The sequence below is a fragment of the Notamacropus eugenii genome, chromosome 5 (genome assembly GCF_028372415.1).
Source record: "Notamacropus eugenii isolate mMacEug1 chromosome 5, mMacEug1.pri_v2, whole genome shotgun sequence".
NCBI classification, from domain to species: domain Eukaryota; kingdom Metazoa; phylum Chordata; class Mammalia; order Diprotodontia; family Macropodidae; genus Notamacropus; species Notamacropus eugenii.
In genome coordinates this window covers 25,427,332-25,450,580 of record NC_092876.1, presented here as the reverse complement: position 1 = coordinate 25,450,580, position 23,249 = coordinate 25,427,332, and the positions used below count along the sequence as shown (strand labels likewise).

At 51.0% G+C, this 23,249-nt stretch overlaps 2 protein-coding genes across 2 annotated transcripts; both read left to right on the top strand.

Annotated features, from left to right (window-relative positions):
• Positions 1–1,891: 1,891 nt before the first annotated feature.
• LOC140507434 (CD177 antigen-like) lies at positions 1,892–22,684 on the top strand. Its single transcript, XM_072615524.1, has 11 exons — positions 1,892–2,147; positions 2,237–2,365; positions 2,577–2,747; positions 2,889–3,038; positions 3,153–3,418; positions 13,640–13,730; positions 15,027–15,179; positions 15,277–15,417; positions 19,597–19,779; positions 21,643–21,774; positions 22,091–22,684. The coding sequence occupies exons 1-11, from the start codon at positions 1,892–1,894 to the stop codon at positions 22,297–22,299; spliced, it is 1,881 nt and encodes a 626-aa protein (XP_072471625.1). The 3' UTR covers positions 22,300–22,684.
• On the top strand, positions 4,623–5,963 carry LOC140503690 (glutathione S-transferase-like). The gene has a single exon (XM_072607862.1). It carries the CDS (start codon positions 4,711–4,713, stop codon positions 5,371–5,373), a length of 663 nt encoding a protein of 220 aa, XP_072463963.1. The 5' UTR covers positions 4,623–4,710; the 3' UTR covers positions 5,374–5,963.
• Positions 22,685–23,249: the final 565 nt, after the last annotated feature.

Here is a 23,249-nt window from a genome sequence, read left to right as displayed (position 1 = left end):
TAGGCCTTCCCATTGGATTGCCTCCACACAGGCTGGGACCCAAGGGGCTGAGTTCATCCTCTGGAAATGATCCACATTTGTCAGGGCACATGCATGGGAGCTTCCTTACACTTTGCTGTCACGGGGTTTAGGGGGCTCTTGTGCATGAGGACTTCAGCTGCTTTAGGAAAACCCATAAGACTGTAGGAAGACAAGGAGAAGGGGGAAGGGGCGCAGGTCCCTAATCTGACCAGTGGGCATGTTTAGGGGATCCTACCCAGACAATTCTCCTGCCTTTGTCTACCCTGAGAGCACCCGTCATTGCTCATGGCTGTGACAGCAGAGGGAGGGCCAGTCCCAGAAGGTCAAGGTCAAGTCTCCAAAAAGAGAAGGGCTGGGGTGGGGCTGAGGTCATGGCCACCTGGACATTTCTCTTTCTGTGTGTCTGGCTCACTATCTCTTTGTCTCTCTCCATCTTTTGGTATCTCTCTCTCTCCCCTTCTTTGTGTCTCTGTCTCTCCCCTTTGTCTCTGTCTCCCCCTCTTTGTATCTCTAACTCCTCTTTCTGTCTCTATCTCCCCCTCTTGGTGTCCGTCTCCCCCTCTTTCTGTCCCTGTGTCTCCCCTTCTTTGTGTCTCGGTCTCTCCCTCTCTCTTGGTGTCTCTTCCCCGCCCCTGCCTTTGTTTCCCCCTCTGCTCTAGGCCTCGCTCTCCAGCACCCCGTTTCCCATTCTGTCACATGCGCTGCGGGGTGCCCCCAATGCCCGGCTGGACGCTTTATTCCCTCCCAGGCTCCCCCTGCCCACACGCTCCATCCCTCCCAGCAGGGGTGCCTTCCCTCCCTACACGTATCTCTCAGACGCGCCCCCCCCCCCAACGTTCCAATGGTTCCGTCCTGGGGTCTATGCTCCCACACCCATCCCCCCCAGCAGGGGTGCCTTCCCTCCCTACACATATCTATCAGACGCGCCCCCCCTCAACGTTCCAATGGTTCCGTCCTGGGGTCTATGCTCCCACACCCATCCCCCCCAGCAGTGGTGCCTTCAATTACGTACCAGAGCCCCCTTCCCCCAAAACAAAAAAGCCCAACTTCTGCCCAGTGATTCCGACTGGTACTCTATTTGCCTTCCCTTGCTCCTCATATATCCCTGTGCCCCCCCATGGCCTCGCCCAATGGTTCCGTCCTGCTTGCGGCTCGCCCCCTACACATCCAGGGGAAGGAGAATGAACAGAAAAAGCACTTATCCAGCACCTACTGTGTGCCAGGCACGGTGCTAAACACTTTGCAAATATTATCTCATTTGATCCTTACACCAACCCGAAGAGGGAAGTGTTAACAGCAATGCCCTGATTCCTACCCGATGGTTTCGTCCAGAATCCCCCCCAGCTTTACAGTGGTACCTCCCACGCCTAAACTGGCCCCTAGGTGGCGCCATGCGCGCCATAGAGTATGGGGTTGGAGGCGGGAAGCTTGAACTGCAATTCTACAGCTGACACCTCCTAGTTTGTGAGCCTGGGCTTAAAATGGGAATAACATTAGTGTTCGTCTCCCAGATTGTTATGAGGATAAAAGGAGACGATAGAGCGCTTCCTAACCCTTTAAGCACTCTATACATGCTGGCTGCTCTTATTCTGCATCATATTCTGCATCGTGCTTCCAGTCACACATGCCCCCACCCCCTGCTCCTGACCAATGGTTCCATCCTGCGCTCTAGCCCCACCCCCACCATTGTCTCCAGGAGCCTCCTCAGCCTCAACCTCAGCCTAACCCAGAGGCCTTAGCGAATGGGGTGAAGGACAGAGGAAGAAATAAGCCAATGAGTTGGGAGGAGGGAAACAGAGAGGCGGTGTTTCCACCCTAGAGGCAACGCCCCCTTTCTTTCCTCCAATGGCGCTTCGAGCTCGCTGAGCGGATGTCTGCAGGTTCTGACCAATGGGACCTCAAGGTTGGCCGCGCTTCGCCCCACCCCCCTCCAGTGGTTCCACCAATGGATGAAGTCACTCCTTCCCGCTTTCGTGGAGACGTCCAATGGGACGTCTCCCTTGGTGCCAAAGCCGAGATGGGTCCCGCCCCCTCCGGCTGCGTGCTTCGGGCTGCCGTGAAGGAGGCCATGGCCAGGAGGCTGTGTCTGCCGGCCGTGCTGTGCCACTTGTGGCTCTGCCTCAGCCGTGCGTGAGCTGAGCCAGGCTGGGTGGAGCGTGTGGGGGAGACCCAAGGGCTGAGGCCGGGCTGCGCTGACCCGGCCTCCTCCCGGCAGGCTCGGCTGCGCTGCGCTGCCACCTGGTGCCGCTGACACAGGTGGGCCCCGGCCCAGGCCTGGCCTTGGACATACAGAAATGCGAGAAGGGGGAGGTGTGCCACCAGACGCTGCTGCGCGTGCGCACGGGTGAGGCTGCCCCGCCCCAGGACCAGCCCGGGCCCAGCGCCCCTCCCTCCTGGACCATCCCCTGGGGTCCCATCTCCCTATCCCCCAGAGCCCCTCCCCACCAGTCCCCAGCCTAGCCCAGTCCCCCCAGGCTCCGGCAGCTCCGTCTCCCCGCAGGCCCCCCCAGCACCCTCGCCCTCCCCCAGCAGCCCCGCCCTCCCCCTCCCCCCAGGCCCCGTGGTCGCCTCCTTCAGTAGTAAGGGCTGCACCCCGCCCGGGCCGCAGAGCACCGGGGTGTCCCAGTACCGGCAGCCCCCCGAAGTGAGCCTCACCCTCTACAACCACGTGTGCTCCACGGACCTGTGCAACCATCAGCCCGCGGCCTCGCTCTGGAACCTGTCGGGTAACCGGGGCAGCTGGCGGGGGTCTGGGCCGGGGTCTTCCCGCCACGCTCTGTTCGGGGTCCGCTGTGCCCAGGGATTGGGGTTTGGGGAGGGGGCTGTGGGGGCGGGGCGGGTCCGAGCCCCTCCGTCCTCACCCCCAGCTGGCTCCGAACCGCACGGCCGCGCCTTTGCCCTCGGTCCCCTCCAGTGTCCGGCCTGCGCCGCCCCGCACTCCTGCCCTGACCACTCGCCCTTGGTGCCCTGCCCCCAGAAGAGCGGCTGCTACCGAGGCCTCATCGAGCTGGTGACCGGTGAGGCCGGCGGGGTGGGGGAGTCCTGGGGGGAGGGCGGGGCGGAGCGGCTGAGGAGGGGGCGCGGGCCGGGGGGCTGGGCTCCGGCCACCCTTGTGACGGCCAGCCCCGCAGGTAACGTGTCCCTGCCGCTGGCGCTGGGGGGCTGCGGCTCCTGGACCAACTGCAGCCTGCTGGAGGGCTTCTGGACGCCCGGGCCCATGGCCCTGAGGGAGGCGTGCGAGAACGGGACGGAGACGAGGCGCTGGGGGGGCCGGACCGCCAGGGGCGGGGTTGGGGGGCCGGACCCCCCGCGAGCCTGGCCCGGGAGGCTGGCGTGGCTGCTGGCCCTGTGGGGGATGCTTCCCGACCCGGCCCCGAGCCCCTGGGACCTGGGTCCGTGAACACCCCGGCCCTTCTTGTGCCCCACACCTTCCCTTCTGCCCCACACCTTCCCTTCTGCCCCACACCTTCCCTTCTGCCCCACGTCCCAACCAGACCGGCGCCCTTTACCCTCCTGAAATCCCAGACCCACCGCCCTAACGGCGCTGATCTCTCCCAAGACGAATCTCACTTACCTCGAACCTCTCCCACCAAAGACTCAGTGTGCCTTGACAATAAAAGGTGGCAATAAAACTACGTCCTCTGCCCTGGCATCTGTCTTTGTGTTCCCCAGGGGCTGTGAGACGGATGATACCCGGCTGCCTGCTGGGTATCTGAGGAATCCCACCTCCTTTCCCTGGACCCCTGGGCAGGGTTCTTGGACTAGCCTCAGCTTAACTGTGTTCTTAAGCATCTGTGCTCCAAAGAGAGATTTGTAGGATCACCTGTGTGCATATGTCCTTCAACACGGAGGTAACCTTTGCTGGGTTGTTTCAGTCACGCCCAACTCTTCCTGAACCCATTTGGGTTTTTGTTTGTTGTTTTTTGACAAAGGAATTGATGGGGTTCTTGAGTGCATATGCTTGGACCCAATTCTAAAGTCACATTTCTTTTTAAAAATCACATTTCTCCCTAGCCTCAGAACACCATCCCAGGCAGTTTCTCACCAGCCCGAGGACACAACCTGCCCTAGCAACAGCCGTTATCTCCTTTCCTGATACAGCAGCCAGCTGTACCTATAGAACTTAGTAGTCTGAACCGGCTGTGTACTTGCTGAATAGGCTGTGTACTGGGTCATAACGTAGTTTCTACTCACTGACCAATCATGTGTATCCTAGACTTAGACATACATATACTCCCTTACATTTTATCTTGTCTAACAAGCCATTGATGAGAGCGGTCTGGTATTCTTTAGTCAGCCCTGATCCTTAGTTGACTTAGTGATGGTTCAGACCTAAAACCACACCTCCATGTAGTACCACCTTGGGCTATTTCCCCATGAACTCTGGGTAAAATCGTCGGGTGGTAGATAACCAAAAGTGCATGTTCCTTTAAGAATTAACCACTCCTGAGTGCCATCCTGAATCACCTAGTCATCACAGTTGGCACATATTCTACTATAAAATATACTATATGAATTTTAGCTGTACCGCATTCAGATCGCAGGTTGTCTAAGAACTCTTGGCCACTGAAAAGCACAATAAATCTTTACATTGACCTCAAGAATGCCTGAGCCCGGGCTTTCTCCCCAGAAGCTGCACTTCGTTAAGACCCTCTTCTCTAGCGGCTGAAGAAAACTCAAAATATCACAATGACAAATAAACCAGTCCTCCACTACTTTAATGGAAGGGGCAGAATGGAATCCATCAGATGGCTCTTAGCAGCAGCTGGAGTGGAGTTTGAAGAACAATTTTTTGAAACAAAAGAACAACTCGACAAATTAAAAGCAACTGTCCTGCTGTTCCAACAAGTACCAATGGTTGAAATTGATGGGATGAAGCTGGTTCAGTGCAGAGCCATTCTCCACTATATTGCTGAGAAATATAATCTACTTGGGAAGGACATGAAGGAGAGAGCCAAGATTATCATGTACTCAGAGGGAGTGATGGATCTGATGGAGCTAGTCATGGTATATCCTTTCCTAAAAGGAGAAGAGCAGACAAAAAAGCTCACCGAAATCACTACCAAGGCCAAAGACAGATATTTCCCTGCTTATGAGAAGGTTCTAAAGTCTCACGGACAAAACTTTCTTGTGGGTAACCAGATGAGTATGGCAGATGTGCAACTGATTGAAGCTATTTTATCGGTGGAAGAGAAAGTCCCTGATGCACTTTCTGGATTTCCTTTACTCCAGGCATTTAAAACTCGAATGAGCAGTATCCCAACAATTAAGAAATTCCTGGCACCTGGCAGCAAGAGAAAGCCTGCAATTGATCCCAAGGATACAGAAGAGATTATCAAAATCTTCTACTAATAAAACAGCCGACTCACCCATGGAGAGAGAGATTCTGTTGTGACTGCTCTGTGATTCCAGGACCCTTCGTGTCAGACTCCAGTTAAGCTAGTGCTCTGTGGAGTCTTCTCGAGGTGTAGCTACAGCCCATAGTACCCTTTCAGAGAAATCTAATACAACCAGGAAGGGCAGAGGAGGCAAGGAAAGGGCCCTCTCTCCATTCTAAACCTCTTCTTTGCTCAGTCCTTTCTAAAGACTTTGGACCTCACAGCTAAAGCATTGATCTCTTGATTTCTTGGCCTTCTGGGTTTCTCCACCTTATCCTAAGTCCTCTTGGGTGCCTATGGTTCACTCTCTAAACTTCAGGAATATACATGTCCTAAGCCTAACCTTCCCCATCTGTTCCCTGACCTGAAGGAGACCTCCACCAGCTATGTGCCTCTTCACCTTCCAGAAGTGACCTTGGGAGGGAGGCCTTGTCTTAACCGCTCCAGCACCTAACACACTGAGTACCTGCAGAATTCTGCACCATGCTTTTTGTGCTGAGCATAGCATTTGAGGTTGGATTACTCTAATTGTTGGAGCCTAATAAATAGCAAAATGTTACTTAATGCTACTGACTTAAGTCCCCATTACCTCCATTGTGACAACAAATGAAATAGATATCCATCAAATAAAGGCTTTCCATGCACAAAAAAAAAAAAAAAAAAAAAAAAAGAATGCCTGAGCCCCTGAATTTCTTTTCCAGACAGCCCCCACAGGGAACTCCAGTTTTGGGGTTCTTCTATCATTCCTCTACCTTGCCTGAGCCCTCATCAAAGTTGTTTCCTTCTCCAGCTCATTTGATAGACAAGGAAACTGAGGCAAACAGGCCCTGCTGGACCCTGTTCTCAGTGATCTGCCCTATCCCTGACCTTGATTCTCAATGCCAGCAGCTCCCAGTGTCCAGTTTGGCACCTGGGTCCCCTTCCATTCTCTTGGTTTCCTCCACCCCACATACATGCACACAGATCCACAATCTAGACCCCAAGAAGAGTGTTTCCTAGGACTTCTTAAAGGAAAAATCCTATACAGGTATAAGCAAAACACTTTTTGGTGTCACTGTATAGTAGTGCACAACTGGCCCTCCAGGATTCAATCCTTTCCCTCCTTCCTCCCTGCAATAAGGCAAAATTGAATCCTTCCCAGGCCATGCCTCTTTCCTCCCAGAGGGAGGATAAGAGGGGATTAGGAAGGGATCCTTTTTGCTACAACCCTAACCTCAATACCCTTCTTTTTTCCCTGAATAGTCAATCATTTAAACCCTGTTACAATGTACAATGACTCACTTTTTATCCTGGAGCAATAGGTGAATGTGAGGGCTCTTCTACTTTATGGAGTTCCTATCAGTCAGAAAGTTAGTGTAATGCCTCTAGGTCAGAGGCCCCACTGGGGAAAATTCCTAGGGCTTGGGGAAAGGTTTGTCTCTCTGCCCTAATTTCAGTTTGTGCTGATTTCTTAACTAACTCTTGGCCCCTTTGTTGGAGGCAAAATTTAGCATATGGGACATACTTAAGGAATGGTGCATTAGAGTGTCTGATAGATATGAGGAGGGGAAACTAGAGAAAGAGCAGAATTTTGGGGGGGGGGTTGCCCAAAATTCCATAAGTCCTTGAACAGGACAACTGTTACTTTACTTGAAGTCTTCTGCCCCAGTGCCTATAAGAGCATCTCTGGGCAAACTGAGCAAGACTGAGGAAGCTGGTTTTCCAGCTTGAAGGTTTCCCTCCTTCCTCTCAGACTTGTATCTTAAAGACCATATACATCCATTTATGAACTTCTAGGTATGACTCTAATGCAAAGATTAGTCCAAAATCGTTCTCCAAACTCAAAAGAGAAATGGATGACCCTCTGAACTAGCAACCCAGTGTTGGTCAGCTTTCCATTTTTTATTTCACAAGAGGGTTTCACATCCTCCTACCATAATCAAGGCCTTCTGCAATCTGACCTCACCCACCCAGCCTCTTCCCACCAGATGGTGCATTGGAAAGAGCTAGGAGATCTGGGGTTGAAGGTCACTTCTGCCTTCTGTTGCCTTAGTGACCCTGAAGAGGTCACGAACCTCTCTGGACACTAGTTTCTTCAGCACAGAGGGGAGGCTCAATCACAAGGCTCTACTTCAAGGTCATGAGTGAATGAGCTCAGTGAATCTTCCAGCATGCAAACCATGATCAACAAGAAACAAGAACTCCCTCATGGGTCCTGGAGTCAGGAGTCCTATTTGTCTCAGTTTCAGTCCCAGGTCTGCCATTACTCAATGGGATTTTAGGCAAGTTCCTGACGCCTCGGACAAGTCTCAGTTTCCCTGAACCACAAGGTGAAGAGGTTAATCTGGGTGTTTTCTAAGGGCCCTTTCACCTCTCTCAATCACAACAATTGCTAAATCTCAGATTTAGGAGGGACCTCAGAGACCACCTGGACCACTTTCCACCTAGACAGAGATTCTCTGAATACTCAACAAGGGTTCACCCAGTCTTTACTTGACGAACTACAGTGAAGGAGAACCCACCGTTTCCCAAGGTAGCTCATTCCCTTTTTGAGTTGCGTTAATTGTTGGAAGTTTGCCCTTGCATGATTCTTAGAAATACCCATCCGTGGCTCCCACTTCTCCCCTCTGAGGCCAGACTAAAGTTCTAATTTCCCTTCCAAACAACTTGCCTTCAAATATTAGAAGCTCACCATATTCCCCTTTGGCCTTCTTGCAGATAAACATCCCCAAAGTGTCTGACTATTGACTGCCACTGTCTCATCCCATTTGTCTCAACCTGCCTAGAGTATTTTAGGGGAAAGAACTCTGAATTTGGGGTCAGAGGATCTGGGTTCAAATCCTATCTTGGCAGTTTCATATCTCTAGCCTCCAAATTCTCATCTGAAGATAAAGTTAAACTAGATGATTTCCAAGGTGCTTTCCTATTTTATCCTACATCAATCTCCCTAGCCCTACTCAAGTTCTGCCTGCAGGAAGTCCTCGCTGCTTGTACTAATTCACAGGGCTACTCCTTAAATATGAACTCCAATCATGCTTGGAGTCTCTCCTACAAACTGATCAATGGATTTGTAGCCAACAGAGGACATGGTTTCTCCTCAAACGGAAGGTATGCCAAGCAAATTCAACTCAGAAAGAGGATTTGCAACTACTGTGGCAGACATGGTGGGAGTAGGGAAACACTCCATATGACTGTGGGCCAGAGACACTGAGCAGGGATTCTCAGGGAGCCAGGAAAGCAAAAAGGAAAAAGTGACCAGAAAGAGTCTTCCTGAAGTGGCCGTTCCTGGGCAAGCAAGAGAGATTTCCCAATCCAAGAACAGGGGACCTCTGCTGATGAAGCAAGAACAGCGTCTTCCAAGACAAATAAATGTCTGGCAGACCTAATGGTGGCAGCCAACTTGGCTTCTGCCAATCACAATGGCACTTGAATCATTTGAGAAGGGGGAGGAGAAGAAAGAAAGATATAGAATAGGCACCCACCAACAGGAAGGTGGATGATAATCATTTGTTAAGAGGCCTGCCCTATAAGCCCCTTCTCTCTGCTATTAGATGGCCTGGGTGCTATCAAATGAAATGACCTGAATCCCTAGAATGGAGCTAAATTTAGGGGGTCCCAAAGTGACAGACCTTCTGTCTCCTATGACAATACATGAGCCATGTGACCTTGTAATGAGTCGTGCAAGAGAGATTACAGGTATGGTAAAGGGGAAAGGGTACCATGTTTGGAGTCAGAAGACCTGTGTGCCCTTGGTCAAGTTACCTAAACTCTCTGATCTTTGGTTTCCCCTCTTGTAAAATGAAAAGGTTAAACAAGATGGCTTCCAAAATCCCTTCTAGCTCTAACTCTTCTGTTCCATGAAATATGCACATGGAGTCTGTAAGTCAAAAGTCCCTAAGAGGCATGAGTTACAGACTATGTACAAATCCCCTGAAGTCTTCTCCCAATGTCTCCTTATGGGGTAGAAGAAAGTGTGACCCTATCCTTGGAGCCCAAGCTCTGGAAATACATTTGGCATGGGCCAGTCAACTCACTGTGGGTCTGTCTCCAGCCCTACTAAATGCAGAGAAGCTCATCCTCAAAGGGCTGTCCCCCAGGTCATGTGGCTTGTTGGCCTCAGTTATCTGTAAAGTGCTTTCTACTAAGTCTGGGAGGTTGCTAGATGCCTCCCTGATGAAATTATAGATTCTTTGAGGGATCAAAGAAAAGCTGCATGACACTGATAGTACATCAATCAATCAATAAGCATTTGTTAAGTGCCTACTGTGTCCAGGAACCTACAAGGTGCTGGACACACAAAGAAAGGCAAAAGACAGTCCTTGATCCCAAGGAGTTCACCATCTAATGGGGGAGATAAGCTCACAGCTATGTACAAACAAGATATAGATAGGAGAGTACAATACTCTCTATTGACTATTTCGAATTTATTCTGTATAGAGCAATGTCAGAGGAGAGCTGTTATGAAGGTGAAATTGACAGGCATTGGCAACAGATTTGATGGAGGAGTGGGTATGAGAGAGAGTTAAGGAAGACACCCACATTTCAAGCCTAGCTGACTAAGAAGATGGTGGTACTCTTGATGGTAAAAGGGAAGTTAGGAAGAAAGAAGAGCTTTGAGAAGTAAATGCTTATGTATTCTGTTTTGGATATGTTGAAATCCAGTTTGAGATGTCCAATAGGCAGTCAGAGATGTAGGGGCTAGGAGAAAAATTAGAGCAGGATAAATAGATCTCAGAATCATCCAAAGAGATAACCATTGACTCCATGGGAGCTAATGAGATCACCAAGTGAAAGAGTATGGAGTGAGAAGAGAAGAGGGCACAGGACACAGTCCTACGGGATACCTGTCATTAGCAGCCTGGATGAAGATCCGGTAAAGGAGACAGAGAAGGAACTGATAGATATGAGACCCAGGAAAGAGAAATTCACAAAAACCTAGAGAGAAATCAGAGTCAAGAAAAAAGGGAGCCATCCACAGCATCAACAGCTGCAGAGGAGTCAAGAAGAATGAAGACTGAAAACAAGCTATTGGATTTGGCATTGAAAAGATCATTGGTAAGTTTGGAGAGAGTAGTTTTAGATGAATCATGAGGTCAGAAGTCAGATTGTAAAGAGTTAAGAAGAGAGTGAGAGGAGAGGAAGTGGAAATACTAAATGTGAATGGTCTACTCAAGGTGTTTAGCCACAAAAGGGAAAAGAGATCTGGACAGAAGGTTTTTTTTAAGGGTAAGGAAGACCTGGATATGTTTGTTGGCAGTAGAAAAGTAGCCACTAGACAGGGGAAGACTGAAGATAAGTGATACAAGGGGACAGAATTTGCTATCCCAACTTTGGCAATGAGAAGGGCCAGTTCTTTATGAGGAGGAGATAGTAGCAGAATGTATGGTATATTCCTCCTAAGCCTTACTGCCTGCTGCCTGAACTTAATGATCCATATGATCTTTAAACCAAGTTTTCAGGGCCTAGCTTGACCACCATGATTCTGGTTATTGGAAGGAGCACCTGATTTCAAGTCAGAAGGACTTGGTGTGGCAGCTGATGTAGGCAAGGAATACACTTGTTGCAGAAGCAAGTAAAACCTGAATGTGTAGCTCATTGCCCAGTTTTTGAATACGGATCCTTTGCCCTACCAAGAGCTGTCTCCTCTCAGAAGCCTCTTCACTCTTGGCTGACCAGAATTGACTATTGATTGATGTTCAAAGGAAAAGGAAATTTGAGGACATCAGAAAATATACAAACATGGAATTGATGAGGGCTTGAAGGGGAGTGTGAGACCCCCCCAAAGACCAGGGTACCAGGGGCAGGTCATCTGGAGAAGAATTCACAGACTCAAGCATTGTTGAAGTCAAGGTAAAGATTGATTACGCTTTTCAGCGGGCAAGAGTTCTTAGGGAACCTGCAACGTTAGAGAGGTACAGGGAAAGTTTATATAGGATAATTCTATAGTATCACTTGTGCCAAATATGCTAACTAGGTGTTTTGGGGTGGGATTAGGGAGCAGTTACGGAGTGGTCAGTTCTTAAAGGAGCATGCACTTTTGGTATCTACTGAGCAGGTATTTTACCCAAAATTCAGCGGTAAATAGCCCAAGGCGGGGCTACCTGGAGGTGTGGTTTTAGGTCTGAAATGTCACTAAGTCAGAGGTCAGGGTTGGCTCAGAAAAACCAGGCTGCTCTCATCAATGTCTTGTTAGAGAAGATAAATGTAAGGGAGTATACGTATGTCTAAGTCTAGGATGCACATGATTGGTCAGTGAGTAGAAGCTATCGTTATGACCTAGTACATAGCCTATTCAGCCAGTACTGATCAGTACAGCTGGTTCAGACTAATAAGTTCCATAGGTGCAGCTTGCTACTATAGCAGGAAGGGAGATAACAGCTGTTGCTGGGGCAGGCTGTGTCCTTGGGCTGGGGAGAACTGCCTGAGATAGTATTTTGAGGTTAGGGAGAAATGTGATTTTTAAAGAGAAATGTGATTTTTGAATTGGGGCCCATCAGAATCATAGATGAAAAGCTGAAATGGACCTCAGAAGTCATCTTCAGAGCTTCTTAAACTGTGGGTGGTGACCCCATAAACCCACAATTTAAGAGGTGCTGAACCAACCCCCTCACTTTATAGATAAGGAAACTGAGGCCCATGTAGGGTAAGTGACTTTCCCAAGGTCATAAAGCATTAACCAAAAACAACGTCACAAGTCCATGAGATAAATAAAGGTGGGATTTGTACTCTACTCTTCTGACTTCAAAACTGACTCCACTGCCTTCTATACATTCCCTACCTTCCTCAAGATCCTGCTAGGCTATTTTCCCCAGTTAACTCCCAGCAGTCATTACAAATTGCTATTATAGTGGGTTGTAATATAGGCTCTGAAATTTACTAAAATGAAAGAATGTGTAAATTGTTGGGCAAATCTTAAAATTCAATCATATGTCAACTCCCCAAAATTATGAGCTATTATTTTTGTGTTACAAATCAAATTGCCTTCCTTTGACTTCAGTTTCCTCATCTGGAAAATGAAGGATTTAATTAGGTGGCCTCTCTCCTCAGCTTTCTATCTGCAATAAACTTTGTTTTTATTACAAAACCATCCATTTTTTCCATGTGGTTATTTCCTATACCCTGAATGATTGCCTTGTTACCTTCAAGGTGATGCAACGAACTTCAAATGTTTGAAGAGGGCAACCCTGGCTCCACTAAGTCTGCCCCAGGCATCCCTGGGGCCCTTCATTCCTCCTCACTCCCCATATGACATCATCACTGATCCTTTGCCTATACTGTTCACAGAGACCATGGGTGGGCTCCTCTTTGCCAATGCCCTTACTATAATACAGAGTGGCCCCCAGTGGACTGAACACAATACTCCGGAAGTGTCTGCCTCTGCAGGAGCAAAGTGGAAAGGATCAACCCCTCATTCTGGAAAACGCTTTTGTTAACGAGGCCAAAGATTTTCTTTATGGGCACCAAATTTTCCTTGCCCTTTAAACTGATGGGTAAATGGAATTCTCATTACCTAAAATTTCAGAATCACTCCCTCAAGTTCAGCCTCAAAGTTCACAAAATACAAGCTATTTCTTGTCTCACCTTGCCAAGAACTAGCCTGGTATGATGAATGAGCCCTGCTTTGCCCTTGACATGCTGTTTTGTGACCTTAGGTAAAGCATTTTACTTCCCTGGACTTAGAACTCAGGGTCAGGAGGGCCTTTGAACAAGCTGGGAGGGACTTTAGAACAGGGAATGTCCAATCTGGGGGAGAGGGGAGCAGAGTTCAGAACCAAGAAAGCTAAGAGCTGGAAATGGACCTAGAACAGAGGGAGCTGGAAGGGCCTAGAGCAGGGAAGGTCGGGCTGGGAGGGGCCTAGAACAGGGAAGGTCGGGGCTGGGGGGGGGCCTAGAACAGGGAAGGTCGGGGCTGGGGGGGGGCCTAGAACAGGGAAGGTTGGGCTGGGAGGGGCCTAGAACAGGGAAAGTCGGGGCTGGGGGGGGGCCTAGAACAGGGAAGGTCGGGGCTGGGGGGGGGTCTAGAACAGGGAAGGTCGGGGCTGGGGGGGCCTAGAACAGGGAAGGTCGGGCTGGGAGGGGTCTTAAACATCACGTCTAACCACGCCCCTTGCCCCTAGTCATGAATCTTCAGTCCTCTGCTCTTCCCGCCCCTTCCCTCAACCGACCAATAGATAATCGAATTCTTTTCTGGAGGGCCCCAAATTAGACCAATAGAGAAGGGCCGCCAGGTCACCAATGGGGCGTCGACCTTCTCAGATTAGAAGGAGGCTGGCCCCGCCCCCCAGCGCCTAAATCCGGAGCAGGAGAGGAGGGAAGGGAGGAGGAGACTGGGCCGAGCTTCCGTTGGTCAGGGTGGGGCCTAGCGCGGCTCCTCCAATAGCCTGAGCAGGCCTTGGGACCGAGGGGAGGAGGGTCCAACAGAGGCCCCGCCCCCTGGAGTGGGGCTGCAGTCCTGAGGCAGGGATGGGATTGGGACCCAGGAGCTTTGGGACCCCGAGATTGGGGGAAGGGAGTGACAGGAGGCGAGGGGAGACACCTAGGTCCTGTGGGGGAGGGGATGACGCCAGGGTCCTGAGGTGGGGGAGGGGATGACGCCAGGGTCCTGAGGTGGGGGAGGGGATGATCCCAGGGTCCTGAGGTGGGGGAGAGGATGACGCCAGGGTCCTGAGGAGGGGGAGGGGATGATGCCAGGGTCCTGAGGTGGGGGAGGGGATGACGCCAGGGTCCTGAGGAGGGGGAGGGGATGATGCCAGGATCCTGAGGTGGGGGAGGGGATGATGCCAGGGTCCTGAGGTGGGGAAGGGGATGACCCCAGGGTCCTGAGGTGGGGGAGGGGATGATGCCAGGGTCCTGAGGTGGGGGAGGGGATGATGCCAGGGTCCTGAGGTGGGGGAGGGGATGATGCCAGGGTCCTGAGGTGGGGGAGGGGATGATGCCAGGGTCCTGAGGTGGGGGAGGGGATGACCCCAGGGTCCTGAGGTGGGGGAGGGGATGACCCCAGGGTCCTGAGGTGGGGGAGGGGATGACCCCAGGGTCCTGAGGAGGGGGAGGGGATGATGTCAGGGTCCTGAGGTGGGGGAGGGGATGACCCCAGGGTCCTGAGGAGGGGGAGGGGATGATGCCAGGGTCCTGAAGTGGGGGAGGGGATGATGCCAGGGTCCTGAGGTGGGGAAGGGGATGACCCCAGGGTCCTGAGGTGGGAGAGGGGATGATGCCAGGGTCCTGAGGTGGGGGAGGGGATGATGCCAGGGTCCTGAGGTGGGGGAGGGGATGATGCCAGGGTCCTGAGGTGGGGGAGGGGATGACCCCAGGGTCCTGAGGAGGGGGAGGGGATGACGCCAGGGTCCTGAGGTGGGGGAGGGGATGACGCCAGGGTCCTGAGGTGGGGGAGGGGATGACCCCAGGGTCCTGAGGAGGGGGAGGGGATGATGCCAGGGTCCTGAGGTGGGGGAGGGGATGACCCCAGGGTCCTGAGGAGGGGGAGGGGATGATGCCAGGGTCCTGAGGTAGGGGAGGGGATGATCCCAGGGTCCTGAGGAGGGGGAGGGGATGATCCCAGGGTCCTGAGGTGCGGGAGGGGGTGCCTGGGTCCTTGCTCAGGTGTTGTATCAGACAAGAAGCCTCTTTCCCACCTTTTCCCCCCCTCAGCAGCTCTACTCCTGCCCTTCCTGATCCCTCCTCACTGGTTGACTCACCAGACTGAGCAGCGGCCACCGTACCCTGTTTCCAGGACCATGGCGCCCTGGCAGGCCAGGCTTCCACTGAGCCTCTTTTTCCTTGGAGCTGCCCTTGGCCTCTCAGGTGGGTGTGGACCAGGGGCCCTCAGGCCAGGCCGTGGTATGGAATCTTGGTCCCCCAGGCTGGGGCTAGAGGCTTACCCCTGCTACTTCCCCCCCAGGAGCTCTCACTTGTAACCGGGGTGTCCTGGTACGTGTTGGAAAAAACCCCACACAGTTCCTGGCCAACTGGACGGGATTACTTAAGGAAGAATGTGAAGAAGAGGACTTGTGTCAGGATACTATTCTCATCTTTGAGACAGGTAAACAGGAGGTGCTGCTGTCTGGCCCAGCCTTGCCCTCCCAGCCCTCCTGTAAGGCCTCTGTGCCTATCTCAAATCAGAGAGGCACTCATCGTCTGTTCTCATGCCCCACCCAACTCTGACATCCCCTGTTCTAGATGTGTTCCCAGGTCTGACATCCCCTGTTCTAAGGCCCCTCCCAACTTTGACACATAGCATCCAAGGAACCAGTAACACCTGGAGCTGAAAAGAGCATTAGGCAACGTCCCAGCCCTCCTGGTCTTCAAGACAAGCCCCTCTCTCTGGAGGCTGCTCAGCTCATTTTGGGACAGCTCATTGTCAGGAAGCCAGATTTGAAATGTGCTTCCTGCGATTCCCCCGTTGCTCCTCTCAGAACCCAGCAGACTTTTGTCAGTAACCTACACTGCGCTGCTGGGCCCTATGGTACCTGTACGTCTGCCCTCACAGAGCTTCCATTCCACAGGGTGATCTGGCCCTTCCACAGAAATGTCTAGCACCAGGAAGGAAGAGCAAGTTGTGGTTCAAGGGAGGTACTCTAGCAAAGTGTGATGAGGGAGTGAACATTGAGCTTTGGGAGAGAAGCATTCTGGGAAGAAGGAATGGGCCTACTATTAGGCACTTTGACCAGGGACTCTCAGCTGAAGGAGATGAGCTGACGCTGGATCAGAGAGTCCAGATACACAAGAGGATGGAATGAGCCGGAGATGAAGGCCTGTGGTGATCAATGTCCAGGCTTACATTTGAGCACACCAGTCTGAGGTGGGCAAGGCTGGTTAGAGGGAAGCAACCACCGGCCAGTTTGGTGAACAGAGTACGTAAGGATTAGGGACACACAGTGAGCCAGGAAGGGCACAGCAGAGCCAGACTGTGGAGAACCTGCAATGTCAGGCAGAGGAAAGGAGGAAAGGAGGGAGCCAGTGAAAGTTTGGGGGCATGGTGCATTACTGTCAGATGTATTATTTAGCTCAGTTGTTTTGGCAGATTCATAAAGGAAGCAGGAGGTGGGGACCTGAGGAGAGGTTATTATAACCATCTAGGTGATCCGTGATGAGGGACTGAACCATGAGAGAGGCTGCCATGTGAGTAGGGAGAAAGAGGTGGATGAGAGACATGGTGAAGGAAGAAACAACGAGGCTTACTGATGACTGACTGTAGGCTGAGAAAGGACTGTAAACCTGGGGGCCTGGGAGCATGGCAAAGCCCCCTGAGAAACAGGGAAGTTGGAAGGAAGAGCCAGTTTTGTGACCCTTTACCTCATTTAATTTTAATTCCACAGTGCTTTCCAGAATGGTTGCATCAATTCATGGCTCCACCAACAATGCATTAGTGAGTTTTAGATGAATCTTTCTAGGATTTTATCAGTGAAAGGATAAAACATGATTAGGTTCAGAGATATAGCATGATAGCTTAAGGAGATGGCAGAGCCAAAGGAAGGGGCAGCCTGCATCTGTTTCAGGCAGTAGAATGGATCAGAAGACAGCAAGAATTATTGAAGACATAAAAGAGAGAAGAATGAACCTTATTTGGAAATGTTTAAAGTGCTAGCCACTAGTGGTGTTCAGAAGGGAATTCATGATGCTGGGGAGAGATTAAGGCCAGCTATGTAGGTTTGGGAATTATCTGTTTGGACCTGTGGAAGCAGGTATAAGATGAGAGAGAAAAGGAGGCCAGAGACAGTTTTAGGGGGCACCTACATTTAGAAGGGAGATGAATGATGATTCAGCAAAGGAGTTGGAAAAGGAGTGGGAGCCCCACCAGAAGAGAGCAGTGTCACAGAAATCTGGAGAGATGTCACCAGGGAGGACAGGGGCATTAGAAGGTCAGAGTGACAAGAAGTGAGAGAATTGGCCGACTGGTTTAGAGCGTGGGGTCCCTGGGGGCCTGCAAAGGAGGACTGTCAATTGAGTGGTGGGTTCCTAAGCAGGGACTTGATGAGTGAATGGGGGGGGGGGGGGGAGATGTGTGTGGATGCGTCCAATGCTGACACTTCTTTCTTTAAAATAAAGTTAATCTCTTGGTGTTACGTCACCTTCAATCCCTAATATATCACAACCTCTATCTAGAAAGCCATCCCTTATAATAAAGAATTTGTTTTTAAAGAGGAGACTCAGCCAGACTAAGCAGCCCATTCCCTGAGCCTGAGTCTGACTGCCTGGTGGGTGATTCCCACCTGCGATCCCCAGTTGTGCCAGGGATCAGCCTCTCTGCCAGCATGCTAATATTCCATGTTCCACAGCTTGTTCCGCCACTCCCCAGTGGAAGGAAAACAACTGTGTTTCCCGCTCTTTGCTGCCAGAAAATGTGCATTTGGTGTGTATGAGACCTTTCTTCCCTTTAGGGTATATTCCTAACTCTGGGCCAAAGGATATTGGGACAGTTAGTGGTCTTCTTAGTACAATTCCAGATTGCTTTCCAGAATAGTGGCATCAATTCACAGCTCAATCAGCAATGTGCTCATTTGCCTTAGAGAACTCTTTATAAGAGTCTGCCAGTGAAAGGGAAGAGAGAGATAGGGGCAGGTGCTTAAGGGAATGGCAGGGTCAATGCAGGTTGGGGGGGGTTTTTTGTTTTGTTTTAGGATAGAGGAAATCTGGATATGTTTTAAGCAGCAGGGAAGAGGCCAGGAGAGAACAAGACATTAATGACATGAAGGAGGGAATGATGAATGGAATGAGGTACTGAAGGAAATGGGAGGGATAGGCTGAGAGGGAGCAGAAGAAGAGAAGGAGGTCAAGTCATGCTCTGAGGCTGGAGCCAAGAGGGAGAAGATGGATGAGGATGTGCTGGAGGAGGAGGGGGGATGGAGCCGCGGCTGTGAGGAAGCCTTGAGGGAGAGGAAGGCCGTGCAGTGGGGAGGGCCCATTCACTTTGATGGCTTCCTCCAGCCTTTTGTGTGCCCCGGTTTGAGCACTTAGTTTGGGCAGGGCAGTTTAGGGTGGAGGATTAGCAAGATGCCATCAGAGCATGGGGTGGGGGAGGCACGTAGTTAGCTGTAACAGCAGGGAAGGAAGCAAGCAAGCGCTCACTCTCATGGAGTGTCTGCTGTGAGCTAAGCACATATAAATAGCATCTCATTTGATCCTGGCAGGAAGGTGCTGTTGTTAACCCTATTTACAGATAAGGAAACTGCAGCAAACAGACTTGCTCAGGGTCACCCTGGGTAAGAGTCCAAGGCAGGATTTGAACTCAGGTTTTGCTGACTCCAGGCCAAGTGCTCTGTCCTCTGTGCCCCCTAAGCTGCCTTTCTCTGGACTGTGAAAAGAGAAAGGAGGCCAGTATGGGGATAATGGATTAGGGCAACAGGGAGGGATCAAGGAACCAGAGACTGAGGGGAGGAAGAAGACCAGGGAGAGGCAGGACAAGAAATTATAAGATGACAGATCAGAGCTGGAACTTTGGAGATCATCTAGAGCAGGAGTGAGGAACTTGCAGCCTGAAGGCCACATATGGTCCTCTAGGTCCTCAAGTGTGACCCTTTGAATCCAAACTTCACAGAACAAATCCCCTTAATTTGTTCAGTAGAACTTGGACTCAATCAAAAGGCCACACCCAAGGACCTAGAAGGCCACATGTGGCCTTGAGACTACAGGTTTCCCAGCCTTGATCTAGACCAACTACTTCAAACTGAGGCTCAGAGGAGTTTAGTAAATGTCCAAAATCGCAAAGTTGGAGTTCAGGAAGGATCTTGGGAGCAGAACCCAAGTGGATGGTAGGGCTGCCCTGGTGGGTGTCACTAGTGTGGAGGAGATGGAGGGGGGCACCAAAAGCCTGGGGTTCAATTGTCATAGGCATGAATATTGACTGCCCAGGCTGGGAGAAGACTGGAAGCAGGACCCTAAACTCCCCCAGGAAGGTGACCTGGAGGTGATGGGAGACCACACCAAGGCTCCAGTTGGGCATGAAATAGAGGCTTTCTGAGGCCCAGCAGTGGGGGCTCTTCTCGCTGAGGAGGCAGGAAGAGCATGCGGGAGGAAGAAGCCTAGGATGAAAGGGACGAGAGGAGGGAGGGGACATGGGAGACATGTCCCTTCCCGCTCTGGCCCTATGTCATTGACCACGTAAAGGCCAGAGCAAGATTCAAAGCCAGGTCTCCTCAGAACCCCCAGATTCTCAGAGCTCCTCATTACGAAGCACAAGCCTAGAACGTACTTCCCTCCATGTGGAACTCTGTCTTTCCAGAACTGCAGGGCATTATCATAGCCACCAAGGGCTGCTTCCTCGAGATCGAGCAGGAGCCCACGGTCGTCAAGTATACACAGCCGCCCGGCGTCTCGGCCACTTCCTACACACACTTCTGCTCCACCGACTATTGTAACAATTATACAGACCCAACGCCACTGACAGAGCCCCCAAAGGGAGCAGGTGAGGATGAGGCCTTGGGGGAGGTCGGTGGGAGGGTCACACTGGGAAGAGGACCTCTGACTCCTCCTACATGTTTGAGCTCAAGAAGGCCCTTCCACTCTCTGGGGCTCTGTTTGCTCGTTCAGTCTCACAGAGTTCTCATGAGGACCAGATGAGATTGTATTAAGCTATTTGCAGACTTCAAACATGCCCTGGTATTAATATGCACCCTCATCAAGTACCTCCAGTGAGACAGTAGGACAGTAGGACATTTCCAATGTCCCACATTCTCAAGTACCTGACACAAGGAGGCACCTAATGTCCCTTTGGCTTCTGGGACAGTTCTCCTGTTTTTCAATGAGGGCCAAATGGATGTTTATGGAGCCCTGAACAATTACAAAGCCCATGTGCTACCTCATGGGGTCTCACAGCAGCCCCATGAGCTTAGTGTTACTGCCTCTGGGCACCAGGATCTCTGCCCCCTGGCCAGTCTGGCCCCAGCCAGGCCCCTGGCGCTCCCCAAGGGAGGCCAGGAAAGTGATTAGCCAAAGCCCATTCCACATAAAAGAAAAACAGGTAATGCCCCCTCCTCCTCTTTCCTGCCTTGAATCTCCTTTTCTCCTTGAGGGCAAAGCCCAGCCCAACAGGGCTTGCCACCCCCTGAAGACAGCTATGACCAGAGAGGATGCCCTGAGCATATATTGGATTCCCCTCAAACTGTCACAAAAGCTAGAATGTCTCTAAAACCTCATCCAGGGTGGTCCCAAGGTAGAGTCAAAGATAGGAAGAGAGCAGTGGAACACAGGCTCAGTCCCCAGCTAGGCCAAGTTAGGGTCTCTTCTATAAACTGAGGAGTTTAGACTAGATGGTCTCTAAATCCTTTGGTGACTGTTTTTCAGTCATTTCAGATGTATCTGAATCTTTGTGACCCTCATTGAGGGTTTTCTTGGCAAAGATATCAGAGTTTGCCATTCCCTTCTCTAGCTCATTTTACAGATGAGGAAACTGAGGCAAAAAGGTTAAAGTGACTTGCCCAGGGTCACACAGCTAGTTAGTATCTGAGGCTGGATTGGAACTCAGGTCCTCCTTACTCTAAGCTCAATGCTCTATCCACCATGCTACCCACTTGCCCACTATGATGACCTAGACAAGGTTGAATGAGTTAACAGCTAGATCATATGGGACCTTGAAGGAAAATTGAGGCTTGGCTCAATATGGAAGGAAGTATGAAGACCTCAAAACCAGGCTGACGAATTTGAGCCAAATCCTCTGACTCCAGAGGGAGCCCACAGGTTATCTCTGAGCAGGGGAGTGATGGGAAGGACCCCCTAGGGTGTGACTGCTCCTTGGATTTAGAGCCAGTGGATCTGGGCTTGAGTTTGTGACTAGCTGTGTGACCTTGAGGCTTCAGTTTCCTTCTCTGTAAGATGAGCTTTGACCTAGGTAGGCTCCATGGTTCCTTCTAGCTCTTACAGTTTGAGCCAGGCTTCAGACACATGAATGTTGCACCTGGGTTGTATAGGGCAAGGCCTAAGTACTCTTATACTTACCCTCTGTACTCTCTCCCCAGTTAAAACTTTGCAGTCCCCATGAATTATACCAAAGGGCCTCTCTTCTAAAGCCAGGCAAAGCTTCAACATTCTCCTTTGGATTCTAAGCTTCTGGTTCTGTTTTCAGGGCACTTCTAGCTTTGGGTTCATGTAAATGATTCTAGAATCATATCTGCAGCTCTCCAATTACACCCCAAAGTAGATAGTAGATAAGAAAAATGCTTAGTTTATGGGCATGACCCAGGCCCAGACTTGAACAGGGCAGTGAGACATATTGTGGTAAAGGCAAGACACTGACAGGATGTCCCTGACAGCCCTTTTCCTCCCCTTCTAGACAGCCCCCACCAAGAGGGCCTCATGTGCCCCACCTGTGTCTCTCCGGGGCCCTGCGTCCCTCACTCACCCATCATGCACTGTCCCAAGTTCACCCTCTCCTGTTACAGTGGGACCATCATTATCAAGGGAGGTGAGAGGGGAGATGCTTGGGTCCCTGGGGCTGGGGAAATAGATGGCCAGGCCCCTGGTTGAGCTGGGAAAGGGGGTGATGGGGATGTCTGTAGGGTTGAGAGGACAAACACTTGAGGTCTTGGGGGAACATGGCTGAGGTGGTTTTTTGGGTCACTGAGGGACTAGGGATACAGATGCTTGAGAAGTTCAAGGGTCCCTAAGGACTTCGGAATAAAAAGTCTGTGGGAAGCTGGGTCCCTGGACTTTGGAGGCCCCCCCGATGATAGTCCAAGACTCCCTGCTGAGTGCCCTCTCTCTCTCCCTCCCATCCCCAGGAGGCATATGGACCCCTGTGGACCTGGAGGGCTGCCTGGGTGAGATCGGCTGCCGAGTGCTTAACAAAACCCACACTATCGGGCCCCTTGAATTGACAGAGCTGTGTGACAGGAGCAGCTTGTTTGAGGACCTTTGGACGGACCGTGGCAGCTGCATTCTCCCTGCCTTTGTGTGGGCCCTGGGCCTGGGCTTCCTACTAATCCTGTAGTCTGGAGGGGAGGGGAAGGGCATGGGGGACCTGGCATGTTCCAGATGCCCCCAATAAAGTCTACTTCTGCCTCCCCACTCCTGCCCTTTGCCTCCTCCCCCCTGCCCAGGTTCTCTACTCATGGCCAAGGAAGTCTCAAGACTGGACTCACAGTTTTGAGCAAGGAGGTTCTCCTGAATGCATGAAGTCCAAACTCCTACCCAGGACCCTAGAAGAGTGGTTGTCCAGCCATCATTAAAGTGACAGAAGTGACCTTATTTTGCTGTTAGTTATGGAGACAAGTGATATGGAGATCTACTTGTCAGTGGTACCTTCAAGCATGATACGTCTTGAACTCACTTAGTGCTTTCAAACTTGAATTCAAGCTAAAGCATAGTACATTTTAGTTCCTCCTGTCATCTTGAATTTTTACGTATCGCTGTGCTGGGTGTCTTTCCAGTAGGCAACATGGTATTGGGTTGTGCTTGATCATCCATTAGGTGATCGATTTTTTTCCTTTGATAGAGGAATTCAGTCCATTTACATTTAAGGTTATTGTTGTTCAGTTTATGTTTTATCATTTGTTATATTATTCATTTTGTCAAAAAGGAATGTGATAATCCTGTCTCAACCTTAACACTAATGCAAACACACATATGCCCCTAAACACCTGTTTTTAACTATAGACAGCTCAGAAATCTCTCAGCCAGCTTCCTCTCCCCCCTCTCCCCTCTTCTCTCTCTCTCTTCCCTCCCCTGGTCTCCATCCTTCCACTTGTCCCATAATAGCTGACATTTACATCATACTTACTGTGTGCCAGTCTGCCACCGTGCTCTGATCCTTACAACAACTCTGGAAGACGGGTGCTATTTTCCCCATTTAACAGTTGCATAAATTGAGGCAGAGGGAAGTTAAGTGACTGGCTGATCGTCACACAGTGTCTGAATCCGGATTTGAATTCAGGTCTCTGT